Source organism: Nematolebias whitei, chromosome 5, assembly GCF_014905685.2.
Source record: "Nematolebias whitei isolate Nwh7 chromosome 5, NemWhi1, whole genome shotgun sequence".
NCBI classification, from domain to species: Eukaryota; Metazoa; Chordata; class Actinopteri; order Cyprinodontiformes; family Rivulidae; genus Nematolebias; species Nematolebias whitei.
In genome coordinates this window covers 17,362,149-17,384,866 of record NC_056502.1, presented here as the reverse complement: position 1 = coordinate 17,384,866, position 22,718 = coordinate 17,362,149, and the positions used below count along the sequence as shown (strand labels likewise).

Here is a 22,718-nt window from a genome sequence, read left to right as displayed (position 1 = left end):
TTTGAAGTGTAGCTAACTTTTTGTATGCAGCAAGAAAAAGGGTAAATGGTCCTGAGTTAGACTTTAAAGGAGGCCATCGTTACTTTAAGTATCCAAAGTGTTCAGGGTCAGTCATGTTTTTCCAACATCTTACTGAAGACTCCTGGTCGCGTTTCATCAAGTGTTCTCAGATGCTTTTAACACATTTGTCAACTAGAAGAGCTTCAGGGCGTTAGTTGTCAAAATAATAGCAACCCTGAGCCTTGTGTCTGTTATTTTGTTCTTATCACTTTTAAGTAGAGTCGGATAGTAAATGAGCTCAAATATAAGGATGTCCTTGAGATATTAGATAGTGTTGAATTGTTGTAACCAATGAGATTTCCTTGGCCTACATCCATTACCCTATAAATGTGTTTATCATTCGAAACACCTCCAGTCATTAACGCTAAATGAAAGTCATTAATCCTCGTAGAACTTTTGTCCACATTTTCTGTTTAAATCATTGTTTTCACTACATGTTTAATTTGATCCAACATATTTTATCGTGCATCTGTCTGGCTTAACATAAATGAAGAATTATGGCTTTAAACATGACAAGGTATGTCCAGACCAGACGTGGGCAACTTGTGACCCGAGGGCCAAAAGTGGCCCTGCCTTTGAACAGTATCCATCCGGCCCCCAATATCTTCAATTGAAAAGAAAACAACTTTTAAATAAGTTGATGAAAACCTGCATTTTAATAATTAAACTTAAAGAAGTCTAAATTAACCATAAGAAACTTTGGATTGATAGGCTAAGACTTTTATTTCAAGTCGGGTTTTTATTTATTTATTTATTTTTTTTTCTCAGAACTAGACTGAACCGTAAAAACCGCAAAAGTAAACATAAAACTTTTTTTTTTTTTTTTGGCATACTTAAGCCAACACATATTCTCACAAGAGACGGTTTACAAAAAGTATGTCTCATATTCCTAAAAAGTATTGAGGAGACATGTTTTTATGAAACATGCTAACCATGCTACAACCAAATTAAGCCTGAAAAGGTCTTCTAGATTTCCTGTCTTAAAGAACATGTATGTTCCAATTCTCTATTCAACCCTTCGGCTGCTTTAAATATTTTGATTTGAACCTCTGGAAACAAATGTGGCCCACCCTTGATCTAGATTAGAGCTATTCAACTGGCAGCCCGCGGGCCAATTCCGGATCACGAATGAGTTCATAATTTGTTTTAATTTTTTTGTGGGGGGTGGGGTTCTGTGTTTGGGTTTTTGGTTCTGTTTATTGTGTTTATGATTCATTGCAATAAAACAAGCAAATTTAAAAGGCAACAGATCATTATAATACTTGAGTTTATTATGGGGGCCGAGATGGTGTAGAGGCAGAGCAGCCGGCTTGGGACCCGAAAGTCCCAGGTTCGATCCCCAGTCACTGCATATCACGTGGTGTCTCTGGGCAGCACACCCCATCCCCAAAATGCCCCCGGCGCCCCCAACAGCCGCCCACCGCACCGCCTGGTGGTGGATGGGTTAAATGCAGAGACTAATTTCGCCATTGTATGGAAACATACAGTGCTGACATTGTGATGACATTATTATTATTATTATAATGATTTTAGTTGTTGGATGTCCGGCCCATGAGCTGCTGGCTTCCAGAACTTGTGGCCTCCTGAGCAGTTTAGATGAATAGCCTCGGTCTGGATTCTGTACATGATGAGGTAAATGAAGCAAACAGAATATTTCACTTTATTGAATATTTTCACCCAAGCGGCTTACTGGAAATTGACAGACTTCCCCTGACTTTGGTTTTGGGGAATGAAGGCAGCGGATCAAAGCACTCTGAGGCGTATGAGTGGGAAACGGTCTTTTCAATAATTCAAAACATTGTTTTGCATTTATGGTAATCACAAGTTTATTCTTATTGTTGTTTCAGCTACAGTATGTTTTCAGTTGTATAAAGCGAGGTCTGTCAGTTCTCCTCCTGAACGCTTCACTCACTCATAATTCTTACTTTTATTCTTCTGAAAAGCAGAAGTAGTAATATAATAATCCCTTTTCTATATGCAAGTAAAACATTGTGATGTTAATAATTACAACCTGTTTTGCATGAGAGCCAGGGCTCCAAATGACTCAGCTTCTCGGATTTTAATTTTTGTAAGACGAGCCTCGCAGGTTAGTTGAGCACGAGCCAAATGACTGAGAGGAGAGTGAATTGCTGATTAAATGGATTTGGTTTTACATCGCAGGAAAGACATTTACTCCGATTTGCTGCTGGTTCTGTAATCATCGTATGTCGTGCTGATGGAAGCACTGTGCCAGCAGATGATGGAGTTTTCCACAGCGAGGTATTAAACAATGTGCGTTTTTTACTAACCTGACGCTCGTGTCCTTTTTGTCCCCGCAGTTGTTTGTCATAGACAACGGAGCGGACGACTGGCGCATCGCCATGACGATGGAGCGGGTTCTGCTGATTGCTCTGGAGCTGCTGGTGTCTGCCGTGCATCCGGTGCCTGGGGACTTTAAATTTCAGTGGCGGGCCCGGTTGGCCTTCTCGTACACGCCTTCGCAGGCCGAGGCTGACCTGGACATGGTGCTGAGCGTGCCCATGTTCCTGCGCCTCTACCTCATCGCCAGAGTCATGCTTCTGCACAGCAAACTCTTCACTGATGCCTCCTCCAGGAGTATAGGTGCCCTAAATAAGGTCAGACATCTTTTGTGCTTGCACTGTAAGGGTGCAAAGCATAAATTGAGTGGGATTTTTTTTTAACAGCGTTTAAATGAACCAGCCATATCCAGACCTGGTTACTGCCAGAACTGCAGAATCAAGAAGTCACTTAAATACAACCGTTGTACACAAATGGAGAAAACTTGGAACAGTCGTGTACCTTCCCATGAGTGGCCGGCCGACAAAAGTTACTCTGAGTGCATCGACGATTCATTTCTAAAGTTCCAAAAGAACCCAAAACAACATCTAAAGCCCTGCAGACTCCCATTAAGGTCAGAGTTCATGGGTAGGTGAATGAAAAAGAAAGATACAAAAGTGGCCTCTATGGGAGAGTTCCAAGGAAGAACCACTGCTGATCCAAAAACACAAAGATTCGTCTCACATTTTCCAAAACTAATGATCGTCAAGACTTATGAGAAAACATTCTGTGGACTCACGAGGCAACAGTGGAACATTCTGGAAGATGTGCGTCCAGTCCCATCGGACATAGAAGTATTGCTGCATTTTAGAAAAACATCATTCGCACAGTCAGACACGGTGGCGGCAGTGTGATGGTCGGCGGCTTATTTGATGCTAGACTTGTGGGAACTGATGAAACCATACATTTTGCTCTCTACCATAGAATCTTGCTGGAGGACATCCGGGAATCGTGTCCTCAACAGTCATGAGTTCTTTTATCAAAAGATTAGTAGGTGTGATTAGGCCTGTCATGATAAATGATAAATCAATTAATCGCATGATGAATGAAAATTATCAACCTAATTTTTCATTTACCGGCTTCCTCGTTTCTTCATGTCTCTTGCTTTCCACTGAAGACATGGCTCAACTTGGGTGGTCTTCACTGATCCCTCCCTTTCTCTTTTCTCTTTAAAATCAATTTTAACGATACAAAATCACATTTTTGGATGGTTAAAATCAGCTAAGCTGAGAAGCTAAGCTACGAGCTAAGCTAACAGGTCGACCTCAGGAAAAAAACCTCCGTCTTGTTGAGCTCCAAAATTCATGCTGAAACCTGTGCCTTTGTGTAAAAAGTAGTTTTTCTCTGCAAAAAGAAGCTGAGAACTTGTTTACTGATTTATTTATTAAAAGCTTTGTGTGAAAAATGCTATGCTAAAGAGCTCAAATCACCAAGCGTGAGCCATGTCGCCATGTCAGCCCATGTCACGTCAAGGGCCCTCCCTCCCATTTTTCTTAAAAAGACGCTGCTCAAATATCCATTCTTTGGTTCAAACAGTCTTATACTGCCATCAGGTGGTCAAAAATGGTACTACACACCAAACAAATCAATATTCTAAAATTTGACAATTTATTATTGTTAAATTTCAAAGAATATTATCGTTTATCGTAATAATTTCTGAGACAATTAATCACCTAGCAAAATTTGTTATTGTGACAGGCCTAGCTGTGATTCTATTTATGGAAAAGGGTCAAATTTGAAAAGTTCTATTTCTTGTGAACTTGTTTCTTTTCATCATCACGTCTCTGGCTCTCCTGTTTTGTTCTCTTGCTCTGAGAGATTTAGATGTAAGCGATGGTGGATCGTTCATGATACAACAGGAGATGGGTGCATGAAATGGGAAGGAGAAATTGCAAACAGCTCAAATGGGCCATGAAAAGACGAGAGTGAAATTGGAATACGAGTTGGGGAATGGGGGGGGGGTGCATGCAAGTAATCCCGTAAATGATTATTGCTGACGTGTTTTTAATGGTGTTCAGCAATAAGCGTCGTCGTAAGATCAGGACGCCTTGGAAAAAGTGCTAACTCAGTAGAAGAGAGGCGAACAGCAGTGGAGATGGGCTGTAGATGAGTGATTTAACAGTTTGCTGGTGTATTTATGTGCCACTCCTCGGGTCCGCTGGCTCACAGTGACAGCGAGAGGAGGTGAAGCTGCCATCCAAGTGCTGCTCCAAAATGACAACTCATTTATCAGCTGGTTTACCCTTCCACGGCCCAACCATCAAATGATCCATCTGCCAGAACCTGACGGCCTGCCTCTTATTGACAAATGAGTCACTTACCACAACTACTCTGAAACAGTCCAATTACTCAGAGACACTGTGTAGCTCGACCCAAGTCAGAGGTCGAGACCTGATCTGGTCTCCACATACGACAAGAATCTCTGAGTGCTGCTGCTATCAAAGGACTAATTAATAAACCTTCTGGTCTGAGTGGAAAACAGAGTTCCTGCTGAAGATCTGGAGGTTTGCAGTGATGCTGTGAGCAGTACAGTGTCATCCAGGTCTCTCTTGGAAATGAGTCATCGAGGCTCAATGGGATTAACCTGTATAAATAAAGGTTGAATGAATTTAAACTGTATAAGTTGAAGGTCATACTGTCCAAAAATAACCTTGAGACTAATACATGCTTTCATAACATCCAGGCTCCATTACTGCAATGCGCTTCTGTTTGGAATCAGTCAGACCTCCATCGCACAACTGCAACTGGTCCAAAATGCTGCAGCCTGATTTTTAACCCTTACAGGCAAAAGAGAGCACATTACACCAGTTCTGGCATCCCTTCACTGGCTCCCGGTTCACTTTTGAATTCAGTTCAAATTTTGATGGTTTTTAAATCTCTGCACAGTTCTGCCCCCTCTTATCTCACTGATCTGCTGCAGCCATATGTCCCACAGCGCTCTCTCAAGTCAGCGGACCATAAGCTTCTATTGGTTCCAGGAACTCGTTTTAAGCTCAGAGGTGACAGGGTCTTCTCTGTTGCAGGTCCAAGACTGTGGAATGAGTTACCACTGCATGTCAGACAGACCCCTCCCTCTCACTGTTTTTAAGTCTCACTTTAAAACCCACTTTTATTCCCAGGCTTTTGACACTGTGTGATTTGTTTTTAACGTGTCTGTATTCTACAGTGTTAGCCATTTAGTTCTTGTCTTTTTCCATTTGGATCTATGTATTTTATCCTGAATCCTTTTCTTGTTTTGTTTCTGCTGTACAGCACTTTGGATGGCCTTGTTGCTGTTTTAAGTGCTCTATAAATAAAGTGATATTTATCATTTTGTGTGTGTGCTTTCAGGTTCATTTTAACACACGGTTTGTAATGAAAACCCTCATGACCATCTGTCCCGGGACGGTGCTGCTGGTCTTCAGCATCTCTCTGTGGATCATCGCTGCGTGGACCGTACGAGTGTGTGAGAGGTCAGTGCACACGTTACACACACCCGAGTGTGTGTTTCCTGTTCGTTAGGCCACAGCAGTTTCATTAGGAATATAATGGAGCAATTACGTTAACCAAAATGGTATACTCCATCTTTAAACTTTAATTGTTGAAACTTTTTTTATTAGTCAAACATTTAATTTGATTCAGTCAGAAGTTTTGATGCATTTTTTTTACTTCATACAAAAAAGTGCTAATCATTACACCGAACGAAAAATTTAAGCGCAACACTTTCGTTATTGTTCCCATTTTTCATGAACGGAACTCAAAGACCTGAAACTTTTTTCTTTGTACACAATAGACTTTTCTCTCTTGAATATTTTTCACAAACGTGTGCAAATCTGTTAGTGAGCACTTTTTTTTTTTTTGTGGAGATAATCCATCCACCTCACAGGTGGGGCACATCATGATTAGTGCACATGTGTACCTAAAATCTACAAAATTAAAATTAAATTAAAATAAAAAATACAGAAATAAACATGACTTATCCCTCTTCATAGCAATGTTACATCATAGTGGTGTGTAGCTATAAGAATATTGATGTAAACACATTTTAAGAGTTTCTTTTCAGGCAAAAGATCTAATGTTAAAAAATATCCATATTTGATTTTTAACAGTAAGTTAAGACAAAACGTGCAGATGTGCCAGCTGCTGATAACTGTCAACTAATCCAGCAGACATGCATTATGTCTCCCTGTAAACCAGTAACCTCATTGTTCTGTTATATTTAAGGCTGATGATATAATTTTACAAGTTGTTATTGATGTTTTGTCATGTGGAAAGCACGATGTGACTCACTCCTGGTGTGTTTCGCTGCTTCCTGCAGATAATCTGGAAGGATAAAGGAAAATGTCAGCTGATTAATAAGATTGATTAAACATCATTACTGCCTAAAGGAGTGGCTCCAAGCAGCTTTTGCTGGCAATTCCTCTACAAACCAAACATGATTAAAAATAAATACAGTAATAAGCTATTAAAAATAACTTTGAAATGAAGTGTGAGTGTAAAACTTTTGGAGCTCAGTGTCTTTATGAGGAGAGTAAAGACCCAGCACCACTGTATTTACTGTAAACTCTCAAGGCTACATTTTGATTTTTTTTTTTAGTGAATAGCTTTTTTTATTTTTTATGTTTTAAAAGACTTTGTTTCTCGTCTGTACTGAGTTTGGTTTCTATGGTAACAGTGTTGCGCGTAGGGCAGGAGTGATGCAGGGAAGAGCTACAGTCGTGTTCGGATCAGGCAGAAATGTAAAACACGTGTTTAGTGTTTCAGTTTGTTTGGACTCCCACGTCTGCAGACAGAACTACTCGGCCTGTCGTGTTTTCTATTATTCTTGTCTGAACGCTTATGAAGCATTCACACTATTGTGATCCATTTTGACATTTTTTACTCTCATAGGAAATGAATTCGGCTCATTTTACCTCCTTCAAATCTTTAGATCTGTTTACAACCTTTCACTGCTCCTTTATTTTGTTCTGCTTTGGCTTCTTTCTGCTTCCTTGTGCAAATGTAAACTTTTTTAGCTACTTTCAGCTAATTTCACCTTGTTATACTCGTTGCAGCTTGTTTTTGCAAGTTTCAGCTGTTTCTGCTATTTCAACTACTATTTAGCTGTCTTTATGTTAATTTTAGTTTTTTCAGCTAATTCCATTTTTTGCAGTAATTTCAACCTTTTTCAGCCTGATTCAGAAAAAAAAGTGCTCTCTCCATTCCTTCTGTTAATTTAAGCTTCTTTATGCTTTTTTAGCTACTTTTCAGTTGCTTCTTCCGCTAATTTCAGCTTTTTCCAGATAATTTCCATTTTCTTGTGGCCATTTTTGCTTCTTTCAGCCTTAATGGGACAGAGATATTTTCATTCTTCTTCTAATTTAAGCTTTTTTTACCTTTTCAGATAGTTTTTAACATTTTATAGCTAATTTAATCTGTTTTCAGATAAATTCATGTTTTTCGTGGTAATTTCTGCTACTTTCAGCCTAATTAACTTATTTCTGCTCATTTCAGCTGCTTATGCTCCTTTCAGCTTATTTCTGCTTGTTTCAGCTTTTTCTGCTATTTCAGCTACTACTGTATTTAACAGTTTTTGTGCTAACTTTAGCTTAATCTAATTCCACATTTTTTAAGCTTATTTCAGCTCCTTTCACTTCCTGCTGGTAATTTATTTCTGCCATTTCAGCTATTTTTGCTAATTTCAGCTTTTTTTTTTTAGCTAATTTACAGATTTTTGTGTTCATTTCTGTTTATCTAACCAAGTTCAGCAAATGTATGTTCTTTCTGCTTTCTTCTGCTAACTTAGGCTTGTTCTAACATTTTGCTACATTTCAGCATGTTTAAGCTGTTCCAGCTGTTTTTCAGCAAGTTTTTCTGCAATAAACATTCACACTGCATTTTCACAGGAAATGTAGTTTCTCTAGTTATTATTATTTTCATGCTTTTACTACTGGCTGACTTTATTTTCTCTGTACTGGGTTGGTGGGGTTCTTTGTAGGTACCATGATGCTCAAGATGTGACCAGTAACTTCCTGGGTGCCATGTGGCTCATCTCTATCACTTTCCTCTCCATCGGCTACGGAGACATGGTTCCTCACACCTACTGTGGCAAAGGCGTGTGCCTGCTCACAGGCATCATGGTCAGTACATTTTGTTTCTGCGTCCCTCGCACTCTCCCCGAGGCTCCGTCCTCGCCCCGTGCAAAGGTCAGCAGATTAGAGAGCCGGCTGTCGTTTTCGAGACACATCCTGCCTCGTGTAATTTGGGCAGTCTTCTCTGAATTAGCCGCATCTGTGTCCCTGTGTGTTTTGGTCGAGTAGGCGTGCAAACAGGAGCACGTTAGTGGTTTGTGCGTGTTATTCCCTTTTCTGTTCCTATTGCATAATGAAGGTCCTACCTTTCAGAGCGCCATGTCCTCCCACTCCGTTTCTCACCATCTCCATCAGTCTTTAATATTCTTCTTTCATCACTTTCTGCTTCTTAGTCTTGTCTGTTCTTCTATCCTGTCCTGAAACCACGTGTTTATTTTTATCTATCACCCATCTGCTAGTATTAGTGTTTAAGCTGCTCACTTCTTTGCTATTTACTTCACCGGTAATCTCCCCTTCTCCAACTTCTGTCATTCTTAGTTTCCCTGTTTGCTTTTCAGTGTTTGTCATATTTGCTGTCCCTTTTGTTCAACTGTCATGTTCAGATCCTTTCTTCTGGCTTCTGCTGTTTATAGAATGCAGGAAAAATAGATTTTAGTCAAGCCAGTTCAAATAAATCGCACGTGGGAAATCTATGTATTTTCTTTATTTAAAATTTAAAAAACACAAATATGGCATGTTATCCAGGAACATTGTTCTTAGGTGGCTGGTGGTTCACAAACAGAATATAATTTGTAGAGATTTTTTTTAAAAGCTAAAATAAAACTTTTAAAAAGTGGCAACAAGAAAAAAATTGTTTCGCTTCTCCATTAAAACTGGGATTCAGCACATGTAGTGAAGTGTCCCTATCATAACTTTTCTATGACGTTACCATGTTTTATTACATATAACATGTGGGAAAGAAACAAATGTAAAAAATGTGAAAGTATTATGGAAGCCAAATCTAAAACCCAACCCAAATGTCGCTAAAAGTAAAAAGTTAAGCCCAAATGAGCACAAAAGCTGCTTCTAGTTCCATCCATCCATCCATTATCTTTACCCGCTTATTCCATTTTGGGTCACGGGGTCGCTGGTGCCCATGTCCAGCAATCACTGTGCGAGGGGCGGGGTACACCCTGGACAGGTCGCAAGTCCATCACAGGGACACATAGAGACAAACAACCATTCACTCTCATTCACACCTAGGGACAATTTAGAGTTACCAATCAGCCTAACATGCATGTTTTTGGTCTGTGGGAGGAAACCGGAGTACCCGGAGAAAACCCACGCATGCACGGAGAGAACATGCAAACTCCCCCCAGAAAGGCCCCTGGGCCGGGGTTTGAACCAAGGACCTGCTCGCTGAGAGGCAGCAGCTCTACCAGTTGCGCCACCGTGCTGCCCCTGCTTCTAGTTAAATATCTGTATTTTTCCTGACTTTTCATTAGTTACTTTGGTTATTTTTACAGTAATCTAGTTGTCACTTTTCACAGCTAACAAGCTTAGCAACAGTGAAAAAAGGGCCAACAAATACTTTAGTACTTAAAGGGATATTTTGTGTCATTAGTGTAGCTCAGTGGCCCTCAATCTTGGCCCTCGAGGGCCACTCTCCTGCACGTTTTAGATGTTTCTCTGCTTCAACTCACCTGATGTGAATGAATGAGCGATTAACAGGATTCTGCAGAGCTTGGAAGACCTGCTGAAGAGCAGGAAATAACTAAAACATGCAGCACAGTGGCCCTCGAAAACCAGGACTGAGGACCACTGGGAGATCTTCAACCATCCAGGACTCTGCAGGAGTAGTAAAGGTTTTAAAACTACACAAATCGCATTTCCTGTGAAAATGCAGTGCGAATGTTCAAAGTTAGTAGGAGAAAGCAGAAAGGACACATATTTACTGAAGTAGATTTGAATAAGTATAAATTAGGATAAAAATTGGGAAAATGGATGAAATTAGCAAAAAGTAGCTGAAAAGTAACTGAAAGGAGTTAAAGAAGCATAAACTACCAGAAGGAAGCAAAAAGAGCTGAAATGAGTCGCAAAAATGTGGAATTAGCTTAAAAAGATTAAACTAGCATTATAAAAATGCTAAATAGTAGCTGAAATAGTAGAAATAACTTGAAAGAAGCATAACAAGCTTAAACTTGCAGAGAAAAGTTAATTAGGTTGAAAGCAGCAGAAATTACCACAAAAGCTCAAATGTATCTTAAAACATCTGAAATTAGCTTAAAAATTCTAAAAGCATAGCTGAAAAGATAGAAGAAGCTTAATTTAGCATAAGAAAGCAGAAAGAACACATTTGCCCAGCAAGGCTGAAAGAAGCAGAAATGAACACAAGAAAGGGGAAATAATCTGAAAAAAGCAGAAATTGGAGAAGAAAATAAACAGCTGAAAAGTAGCTAAAAATATCAGAAAGGAGCTTGGAGAGAACACATTTTGCTGAACTAGGCTGAAAAAAGTTTAAATGAATGGAAAAAATGTGGAATTAACCAAAAAAGCTAAAATTAGCATAAAAACAGTTCAATGGTAGCTGAAATAACAGAAAAGGCTGAAACTTGCATAAATACGCTGAAAGGAGTGTAGTCAGCTGAAATTAACAAAAAGAAGTTAGAAGAAACACAAAAATGTTTTAGTTAACAAAAATAATCTGAAAGGAGGGCAAAAAAGATGAAAAAAAAAAAAACTGAAAGTAGCTGAAAAAAGGTTTAAATTTGTACAAGGAAGCTGAAAGAAGCTGAACAGGAACAAAACGTGAAAGGAGCAGTAAAAGGTTGTAAACGGATCTAAAGATATGAAGGATGTAAAATGAGCTCAGTTCATATTCTATGACGAAAACAATGTTAGAAAAGGTTAAATATTTCAAAAAGCTAAAGTTGCACCAAAACCAAAAGTCAAAGCAGGATTGTCCTGAAAGAGCTGAACGTTTTGATTTATGATTTGTTGAAATGGCACAAAAACTGTGGAACGAAAAAGATGCAGAAAAACGTACGAAAGCAAAACTGATCAGTGTGAATGCTTCATAAACATTCACACATAAACAACTGGACTTCTTTTCTTGTTGGCTGAAGATAATTTTCTTCTCATTCAAGGAGCTTCCTCAGTTCCAACTGAAAAATACTAAGTTACATTTTTCTTTTTTTTTTATGAAGTCCAGTTGTTTTTGTTTCAAAACTCATAGGATGGTTCAGATATTTAAATTGGGGCTCTGTTGAATGATATGACCAATTAATATCTTACCTGTTGCAGACAGCTCTTCAGACAACCTCTGTCTGAACAAAGAAATCAGTTCTGACTGCACCGATGAGCTCACAACTACACTTCTCTGAGCACTGGTGGACTGATGCCTTTTAAATCTAAAACTATTCATAGCAGTTTGCAGGAGTTATAAACATTTACATCTCTGTCAGTTTTGCATTACGCAGCATTTCTGGCAGAAATTGTTTTTAATTTGGGGCATTATACATGCTATAGCTAGCTGCTGCTGACTCTGCTTGTGTTTGCAGAGACATCTATGTAACAGTGTAACGTTTTAGTCTGTTCCCATAGGAGTTTGCTCGGAATTGACACATGTTCCCACTAGCACACCGAGTAAACAAATAAACAAAAAGCTCATTGACACAATCCTGAAGATAAGTTCCTGCGATAAGGCGGTCCTTTCTCCATGTCTGTAATTGCCATCACGTAATCCTCCTGAGGGTTTGTTTCTAAGGTCACCAAGCTGCTACACTTCTCCTGACTTTTAGACTCTCCTTTTTTTTTTAAGTCCTTTTTGTGCCTCTATCAATGGGGGGGGGGGGGGGGGGGGGGAGTGGATGACAGCACAGTGGGGCAGGGATCTGGGATGTGACTTCAAGAAACGATAGAATCACCTGAATGTGTTGCATTCATCCAAAATCAGTAAATTAATCCTGTACAAACTGTATAAAAGCCAATTCAGAGATGCTTCAGGGTTCAGTTTAATAAAAGACTGATTGGGGAGGAAATGCCTCTGTCCTAAAAAAAATAAAATAAAAAAAAATAAAATAAACAACCTATTCCCATGTTTTAATAACGTTTTCCACTGTGTAAACTTTAAAGATGTTCATCTGGCTTCAGGTGCATGCTCACCGCTCCAAAAACTCTGCTCGTTTCCAACCTCTCTCTCTGTGTTTGCCAACTCACCTACCGCTTTGTGGTCCATTAAGTGTGTGAGCAAACACACACAGATACACACACCTCATTTGGACGGTGAATCATCATCCAAGAGATGTTTGAGCTCGAGTAAAACTCTTACAGTAACACAGATACACATGTACGACAGACATAAAACAGGAGGGTAGATACAGTTAGTCCCAAGCCCGCTTCTACAGACCGCACACACACACACACACACACACACACACAGCTGACACCGAACTTGACACAGACTCTCTGTAAGCCCACACACACTCTCCTCTACTGTCATCCACACAAACACACGCTCCTCAGAGTGTTTTATTTTTGTTGAGCGTCAGAGGGGGGAGCGGGGATGCTGGCAGATAGAAAAAGATGTAATTTATGCACAACTGAGCACAGAGCGAACCGAGTGCTGATATGACAGGTCGGTAACAGGAAACAGGATGTATTTTGTTGTTTTTTTTTCTTGTTTGAGAATTAATGTGATGAGGTTTTGTGAGAAATCCTCACTGATGTTACTATGACAACAGATGAAGGAATATACCACTGTCCCAGTGTTACCTGGGGGTGTTACAGGTGTTGGAGTGTGTGCACGTGGGCGGTTGTGTGTTGTCAGAGGGCGAATGGTGGTAGAATAAAATGCTATATGGTGCTGTGGAAACAGCAAGCTATTTCTTTTTATATTGAGACATGAAAAAGGCTGAAAATCTATCAAGTAATGCATTTCTCTTACACATGTACAAGTGCTTCTTAATTCCTTTGTCAGCAACATACCGTATTTTTTGCCCTATAAGTCGTGGTTTTGTGCATAATTTGCATGCCCTGTGACTTTTACGCCAAAGCAACATATTTATGGATTTTTTTTTTTTTATATTTATGAACCAATCTTTGGCTCAGACATGACCGTTTTCATTCATTCTGACTGAAAATATTGAACGCTACCATTTACAGACACTAGATGGCACTCAAGTAGTATGGCATGCCGTTGTGTCATGTATTAGGTAAAAAGGGGCTATTACTGACACAATCGGCTTGCCATAGCTGCCACCTTCGTCCAGCTCGCTTGGAGCACCCATCAAATCGGCTTCATTTCGCTGTGCCGCCCCGGTGAAATACAGCTAATTTGACCATTAAAGTACATTTATTAAGGAAACGTTAAACTGAGACACACCTTTACTATAAATTCTAGCAAACAAATAATTGTTTTAAGTGTTAATCTTGTTAAACTCTTGTTAAAGTCCTCCCGTGCATGCTCCCGCGGCTGCCATTTGGCAGCTCATCGATTTTTGGCACAGCACTGGCCCACATTCCCGGGTGGTCAATGGTGACGCATAATAGATGCGACATATATGGCGAAGTGACGTATTTATGGATTTTTCCACTTTATTAGAGACATTGGTACTGATGCGACTTATACAGAGGTGCGACATGTATGGCGGAAAATATGGTACATGCCAGTGAAAGCAGCACATTTAACACTTTAATGACACGTTTACCTCAGAATCCATTCATGATTAGTTTAAATTAACTGAGTTGTGGCTGCATCAGTGCTGGCTAAGATCCAGGGGGGGTCACCGGAGCACCTGAGAAACCTACCAGGTAGGTAAAAATTAACAAGTACACAAACAAATAGAAACTATGAGCTTCCCCTCAAACCATACCATACCACTTTATTTATAAAGCACTTAAAACAGCTACAAGGCCAACCAAAGTGCTGTACAGACAAAACAACAGGTAACACACCAAGCAAAATACAAAATGAGGTAAATCAGAATATAGACATAAAAACGATGCAAACGCCACATCTGTGTCTACAAACCATGAATCGCCATTTGTCCATTAATGATGGTCACAGCAACTAAAGATTAGATCGTTTACTTGTACTGGAACCTTTGTGCATTTAAATTACCCCCATCACCACACACACACACACACACACACAGAGAGTAGGTTTTTCTATATTTACAGGGACTTTCCATTGACTTCCATTCTTTTTTTTTTTTTTTTTTAATCAAAGTCTTTTTATTAATTTTTCTCTTTGAGCGTACAAAACACAAAGAACATAAAACAAAAAAAAAACCTCTCGCCTCTTCCTTCCCACACTGGATCAGTCACAAATACATAAATGAATTAAAATGAATTACACAGACAAGTTTTCCACATACAACATAAAAGGCTGCCAAGTGTCCCCAAATCTTTTAACAGAACCCTTCAGGGGATATCTTGTTTGTTCTAGATGGATATAATACATCACTTCTCTTATCCAATGTACATATGCTGGGGGGTGGGTCCTTCCAATTACACAAAACCAGTCTTCTGGCCAGATGAGAGCCAAAAGCAATCGCATCCTTCTCATACTTGCTGAAGGACGTATCCACAGGGAGGTACCACCCTGAACAGTATGAACGGTGATGGATGCAGTTTTTCCACATATCCCAGAGGGGGTATCAAAAATATATTGCCAAAATAGATTCCATTCTTTTTTTTTTTTCTTTTTTTTTTTGTCTAACCCTGACCCATTCATTCACACCTTAGTCCTAACCCTAACCCATAAACGGCACTGCTTCTTATAGGGCCTGGGCTTTCAGCCTCATAAGGAGCAGAGGGTCCTCACAACGTAATAAGGGTTGGAACTGCTGACACTGAACACAATTTTATTCTAGCTCATGTACCACATTTGATGCGAATGACAATAAATAACCTTGAACAATAAATCTTACAAAGTATCAAATACAAACACACACAATCCCTCAAGCAATATTTAATCCAATAAGCAAAGATCTTCAACCTAATAAATGATGGTTGGTGGCTGAATCAATGAATAAACATACCTGAACTCCAACAACAAAATGTTTATCTTTTATTCCGAGCGTGTTGCCGCTGACTTGTTATTTTTAATTTATTTTTTACAAGCTCAGTTTGCATCACCGTAACTTTAATATGGAATTTTTCTGATAGCCCAAACTGAAAGTTTCTGAAAGCTGAGAAATGTGGGCTTTACAGTCACTATAGTTGTTTTTACAGTGACCTCTGGTGACTGGTGGCCCAGAGGAAGACCCAGAACACACTGGAGGGATTGTGTATCTTCCCGCTGAGTGACATTTGGAGTCAGTCCCATTCATAATGGCCACCACAGCTAACTAACCTTTGCAAACTTAAGAATACCTACATCTAACTTTGTTTTGAAAAAATTAAGCTAATATTTGGTGAGGTAGTTGCCGAGAGTCATCCCCAACACTTATTTTAATCACCAACAGCTCACACAAGATCTTCAATTAAAACTTTGGCATACGAAGTGGCTACCTTCAAGCAATACTACATTTATTGTTTTTAAAAAAACTTCTAATCTTGTCTGCTTCTGTCAAAGTTGTGCATTGAGCTGAATTTTTCGTCTTCATAGTTGGAAAAAAACGAGAAGAAATGGCACCAAGAAGTCACATTTCCAATCAGTAATGTAAAAACGGAGCGCGCAGCATTTGTAGAACATTTTGATTGTGCTTTCTTCTGACGTTAAATGAGATTTATCATTACTGAGAGGGTTTTGCAGTTGATTGCAAAGCATGAGAGTGAGTCAAATTGTCTCCCTGCAAATCTGAATTAACCACTGAATGTGATCTTTTAGCTGTCTGTACGTACTTTTTCTTAATCCGCTTCTCCTTTCCGGGTCGTGGGGAGCTGGTGCCTGTCTCCAGCAGTCACTGTACGAGAGGTGGGTGTGTGTGTGTGTGTGTGTGGTGGGGGGGCACCCTAGACACGTTCCAAGCCCCATCACAGAAACACAGAGACAAGCGAGACAATCGTTCATACTCACCCACACCAAGAGACAATTTAGAGTTACCAATCAATTTAACATACCGTGTTTTTCGCCGTATAAGTCGCACCTTTTTGCATAAATTAGCATGTCCTGCGACTTATACAGCAAAGTGACTTATTTATGTTTTTTCCCCACATTTATAACCCAATTTTTGTCTGAGATCTGACGATTTCATTCATTCTGACAAGGAAAAAATTGTACACTAACATTTTCAGCCACTAGAGGGCGGTTGACTAATATGGCAAGCCAAGTGTCTCATTAATAGGTAAAAGTGGCTATTAATGAGACACTTGGCTTGCCATACAAGCCTCCTTCATCTTGCTCTGGAACTTATGGAGCAAACATCAGCTGCATTTTGCCATGCCGCCCATGAGAAATGCAGCTGATTTGACCGTTAAAGTGAATTTATTAAGGAAAAGTTCAACTGAGACACACCTTTGCTATAATGTCGAGCAAACTAATTGTTTTTAAGTGTTAATCTTGTTAAATTATTGTTAAAGTCCTCCTGTGCATGCTCCCGCGGCCGCCATTTGGCAGCCAATCGCTTTTTTGGCACAACACCGGCCCACGTTTCCGGGTGGTCAGCAGTGACGCATAATAGATGCGACTTATACGACGAAGCGACTTATTTAGTTGTTTTTATTTTCTTCTCACTTTATTAGACATATTTGGACTGATGTGACTTATACGGCGGTGCGACGTGTATGGCGGCAAGTCTGGTACATGTTTTGGTATGTGGATGAAACCATGAGATCCGTCAAACCAAGGGAACTCAAAATAAAGTGAGGATTTCACTTTTAGACACTTTGAGCTCGTAGTGACTTTAGATGCTCAAATATATCTTTTCTCAAGCTGAGGAAACATTCAGCTTGTCTCATATATCTCCATCAAAGTTTCATTGAGTGTGTGCATGTCTTAAATAAGCACAGTAGGGTGTTTCCTCGTTTTTCCGACAGCTTGGTAGAGGACCGTGCCGTACAGCAGAAAGCAAGGGAAACACCCCGACTGGCGTATAAAACTAATCACAGCAGCACAGCCATCATGAGCCGTGCCACTCGTGGAGACTGCAGAGGGGAACCCCGTTGAAGTCAAATGGATGCGGGCGCATACACAAATAACCTCCCATACACACACACACACACATGCACTAAATCTCTAAAACGTGAACGCTCATACACACAGAGGCTGCCTGATGGACCAATCAGGCTCCTGCTGTTCCTGACCGCGGAGGACGCACATGCACACCACGCTGCCGCTGCTGCTCGTTTCATTGAGGGCTATTTTTCCTTAAGCGCAGACATGTATGAATGCTCTAAAGGGTTTTCCTTTGGCTCTCATCATGTTTTATTCATAGTTTTTTTTATAAACACAAAGTGGATGAGTGTATCGATGTGGGCACTAATGCCTGTTTGTGTGTTACATCTCACTGAAACCAGCCAAACTTATTTTTGGCAAACCTCATCTTGTCTTGTAAAGTGCGTGCACGGATTTCTGGCTGCTTCCTACACATCTCAGGAGTGTTGCACACTCCAAGTGGCGCTTCTCGTCTTATACCTCTTCTTCCGTCCCTCCCCTGTGAGATGCGGGCACGCACAAGCAGCGAAGAAGACACTTGTGCACTTTCATTAAACACTCCTAGTCTTAATTCATTGCCTATCAGGAGACGTGTGACCTCATTAACACTGCCTCCTCCTTCATCTTTCTCTCCTCCTATTGCGTGCGCACATCCTTGCCTCCCTGCATTCATACCTCGCTCCAGGTTTCCTTCCTTCCCCCGTTTTTATTTACCCATATCTCTTCAGTCCCTTTATCTTTTCCTCCATTTCTTCTCGTTCTCTCCTCCCGCTGTTTGCCGCCCTTCACAGGAACTGGTGAGCACTCAGCAGCCCTGCTCGAAACACAGCCTAATCTGGAAGTTAATTAAGTCTGTCTTCCTCCTTGTGTTCCTGCTCCTCTTCTCCTCTCAAGCACGTCTTTCTGGTTGAGAGACTGCTGTCACTCTATCCCCAAATGAATTCGCCACATGTCCCACGTGGGTTGAGCTGGGATACAGACAGACCTGTCTGTGTTTTACACTTTTACACGTCCTGCAGGCCTCGAGTCTCCGGTGAGAGGAGACGACTGACACCATGTAATTCAGACGGACAGCATATAATTAAATGAAAGTAGGTGGTGTCAATCCTTGATTTCTCCTTTTTCTTATTTATAAGGGGTATGGTTTTTATCAACATATAGAAGCAATATAGAAGGCATCACACAGCAGATGGAGTGGAAGTGAAAATAGACTTGGCTTGCCTCTCAACAGGGAGAAATCTGGAGCAGTGCTATCCCTCCTAATCCTCTCCTCTCTCCTGTTCACTTCTCCTTCTGTCATTCAGCTCCAGTCCCCATGTTTGCCCTTACAATCCTTCCATTTTTCGGGGCTAACGCCCCAGTATGAAGAATTTTTTTTTTTAAGTAATCGATGTAATCTGACTGCCTCTGTGTTCTCCTCTCCTCAGGGCGCGGGCTGTACCGCTCTGGTGGTTGCCGTGGTAGCCAGGAAGCTGGAGCTGACCAAGGCCGAGAAACATGTGCACAACTTCATGATGGATACCCAGCTCACCAAGAGGGTGCGTATGTCTGTGTGCTGCACTGCAGCGGAGGTGCTTTTGCTGGTTTTGGTTTGGTGTTTTAGGATTTACCTGGAGTTGTTATAGTGTTACACTCCACATCTATAACATCCCTGCATCAGCCTTTGTTGTGACAGAGTGCCATGTTATTTGAGTGAAAGCAATAAAAGGTCATCTTTGTACCGCTCCCTCACTTACCATCTCTTTTTCTTTCCGTCTCCGATCTTTTTCCTCCCACGTGGCCGTCCCTCCACCTCCCCTTTCCTCTGACATTTGTCTCTCTTACAGTAAATCTTTCTCTCCCTCCCTCTTTCCGCCACACTCCATCCTCTCCTTTTCTTGGCCTCTCCCCGCCGCCTTCCCTTCGTCTCTCACTCCCTCCCTCCTTCAGTCCTTTTCAATTTTTCATACAGCTGAAAGACCCAAGTTTTAAAAATAGCTCCCATATCAAATATGTAGGGTACATGATGGCAGCGAGGTTATCTAGGTGACGGAGCGGGCAGGGGGATCAATAATTTGGACATGGATGAGAGATCGAACGATAAACTGAACATATCTGGTATCTATTGGAAAAGGCTCTTTTTGTGCGGTCATTTGTTTTTTCTTTGCCATCTATGCTCAGGTCAACAGTTTATTTTAGCTTGAAATTTAACATCATTAATGGTTATTAAAGGAATATTTTAGATATTTTGAGGTTGGGTTCTGGGTAGGCCTGTCACAATAACCAATTTTGCTGGGCGATTAATTGTCTCAGAAATTATTGCGATAAATCATAATCCATCCATCCATCCATTATCTTTTACCCACTTTTTCCATTTTGGGCCACGGGGGTCGCCGGTGCCCATGTCCAGCAATCACTGTGCGAGGGGCGGGGTACACCCTGGACAGGTCGCAAGTCCATCATAGGGACACATAGAGACAAACAACCATTCACTCTCCCACTCTCATCTAGGGACAATTTAGAGTTACCAATCAGACTAACATGCATGTTTTTGGTCTGGTGGAGGAAACCGGAGTAACTAGAGAAAACCCACGCATGCACGGTAGGAACATGCAAACTCCACACAGAAAGGCCTCCGGACCGGGATTTGAACCGGGGACCTGCTTGCTGAGACGCAGCAGCTCTACCAGTTGTGCCACCGTGCTGCCGATAAATGATAATATTGTTTGAAATTCAAAAATAATTAGTAATTCTTGTCAAATTTAAGAAGAAATGTTTGTCAATTTGTTTTATGTGTAGTACCTTTTTTGACCACCAGATGGCAGTATAAGACAGTTTTAACCGAAGGATGGATAGTGAGGGAGCGAGCATTGTGTCTCTTTAAGAAAAACGGGAGGGAGGCCCCTTGACGTGACATGGGTTGTCTCTCTTCGGTTCTCAAAATGGCGGACGCTCGGTGTAGTTTGAGCTCTTTAGCATTTATTTTTTATACAAAGTTTTAATAAAAATAAAAATCAGTAAACAAGTTCTCAGCTTCTTTTTGCAGAGAAAAACTTTTTATTGAAGAGCACCGGAGTTGAGCCTTTTGTTGTCATCCAGTGTCTTCAGTAGAAAGAGAGAGACACGAAGAAACGATAAAGCTGATAAATGAAAATGAGGTCGATGATTTTCATTTATCATGCAATTAATTGATTTATTGTTTATCGCGACAGGCCTAGTTCTGGGCAAAGGAGTTAAACAAATAATATGTCGCTTGTTGTAGGTGGCACTTTGAGCAAACTCAGTTTGGAGAAACAAAGTTTAATTCTGACTGGATCGGTGAGCTAGCAGCTAGTCTGAGTAAGGTAAGTAAAGTGGAGTGCTGTCATCCTAAAACAACTGCATTCTCAAAAATTCATAGTAGTTCCTGTGAGCGTTATTTTTATAAAACTTTAAACTTTGATAATTTTTACATTACGTAGTTATTCCAGCCGAAAAATCATGATATTTCTTCCAAAGGGGCATCAGACTGCACCAGATGTGCTACAACTGGCTCCGGCCACCAAATGACCATGTAATGCACAAACAAATGTAATGATTAGAGTTGTTTTTAAGACAGCAGCAAGCTGTTCTGGTCTTTGACCCGGCTCTTGTCAGCCCATCCACTCCTTCAGAAAAAAATCTCTATTCCTCCAAACTGAGGTTGCTCAAAGAGTTATCTAAGTCATTCATAATGCACTTGTAGCATGTTGGTATTGTCATTAAACCTGTTGTGCCAGATGGTTAGCTGCGCAGAACCGTCTTGAAAGCCGTTTGTTGACTGTTTGGAACAGGGCAGCATCTTGGCAATATTTGTCAGCTGATTGGCTGAACCATCTGTCAGTCATTGTTTGTCACTCACTAATTTGAGGTGTTACAATTTGAGACAAGCTAAAGTGTCTTCACATAATGTCTCCTCATTGTTTGAGTCTCTGTTTTGCTATTAGCAAATGCTCTTCTTCTATGGTTCTTAAAGTTAGGGTTGGGAGCTCACTTTACTTTATCATTCATTCAACCTTTATTTATACAGGTTAATCCCACTGAGCCGCAGGGACTCATTTACAAGAAAGACCTGAAAACTACTCACTACTCACTTTTGTCATGATTGTTATCAAATTAAAGCAATCCTAAATTGCTGGAGGGGGGAGGGGAGTACATTTATACTTAAGCTTTCATTGTACTCATGTTTTTTTTCTTTGTTGCTTTTTTTTGGGGGGGGGGGGGGGTATTAATATTTGTGCATTTGGAACAACAATATTCACAAGTCTTTGCTGATGTTATTTGGTAAAGTTAAGTAAAGTGCTATGTGTTAGGAAGTGGTGATGAAGAGGTTAGAGAAGGTGGGCCTGTGATCGGAAGATCGTCGATTCAACTCCCGGTACCAACAACATCAAAAAATGTGGGTGGGATAGGTGAAACACCCACACCTGTCTCCACCCTCATTTGCTCCACTCTGGGCCCTTGAGCAAGGCTCTTAACCCCCATCACCTGCTCCCCCGAGCGCTCTAAATGGCAGCTCTCTGCTCCACACAGAGGGCTGTGGTAGCTCGGTGGTCAGGAAGGGCATCCGGCGTAAAAAAACTTGCCAAATCTTCGTGCAACTTAGTTCGCTGTGGCGACCTCTGAAGAAGGGAGCAGCCGAAAGAAGAAGAAAGAAAAAAATAATAAAGTAAAGTGCTATGTGTTGTCATCATTTCCATACAATGGTTCTCTGCATTTAACCCATCACATGTGAGATACACGCAGGTGGAGCAGTGGGTCAGAACCTGAACTTAAGGAAACTATTTAGTGCAAATTGTCACTCGAGCTTTTTATTTTATTTTATATTATAATAAATAAATGATTAAACTGAAATATGAATAAACTTCATATTTTAATGAAGAATACTTTAATGTGATTTCCCCTCCTTTAGAAAAACTATCCTTTTTAACGAATAGAAAATCTTTTTCTTTCGGTTGTTCCCTCTTCAGCGGTCACCAAGATGAGTCCTCCTCCATCTCACTCTGTCCTCTACATCCACCGCTGTCACTCTTTAGTCTCAAAAGTTTTGTCACATTATCGAAAACAAACTTTAATGTTGACCAAAAAATTAATCTACACTAACACTTTAAGAAGCTACAGTTATTAGGGGACTACACACACACATATATGGATGGATGGATGGATGGATGGATGGATGGATGGATGGATGGATG

At 40.5% G+C, this 22,718-nt stretch overlaps 1 protein-coding gene across 1 annotated transcript in view; it reads left to right on the top strand.

Annotated features, from left to right (window-relative positions):
- The window catches only part of kcnn3 (potassium intermediate/small conductance calcium-activated channel, subfamily N, member 3), a 109,178-nt gene that overhangs the window by 65,611 nt on the left and 20,849 nt on the right, over positions 1 to 22,718 (top strand). The window contains exons 3-6 of the mRNA XM_037676924.1: positions 2,379 to 2,675; positions 5,728 to 5,849; positions 8,354 to 8,495; positions 18,954 to 19,064. Of these exons, the coding sequence (XP_037532852.1) occupies positions 2,379 to 2,675; positions 5,728 to 5,849; positions 8,354 to 8,495; positions 18,954 to 19,064 (672 nt within the window). The remainder of the gene's footprint in view (positions 1 to 2,378; positions 2,676 to 5,727; positions 5,850 to 8,353; positions 8,496 to 18,953; positions 19,065 to 22,718) is intronic.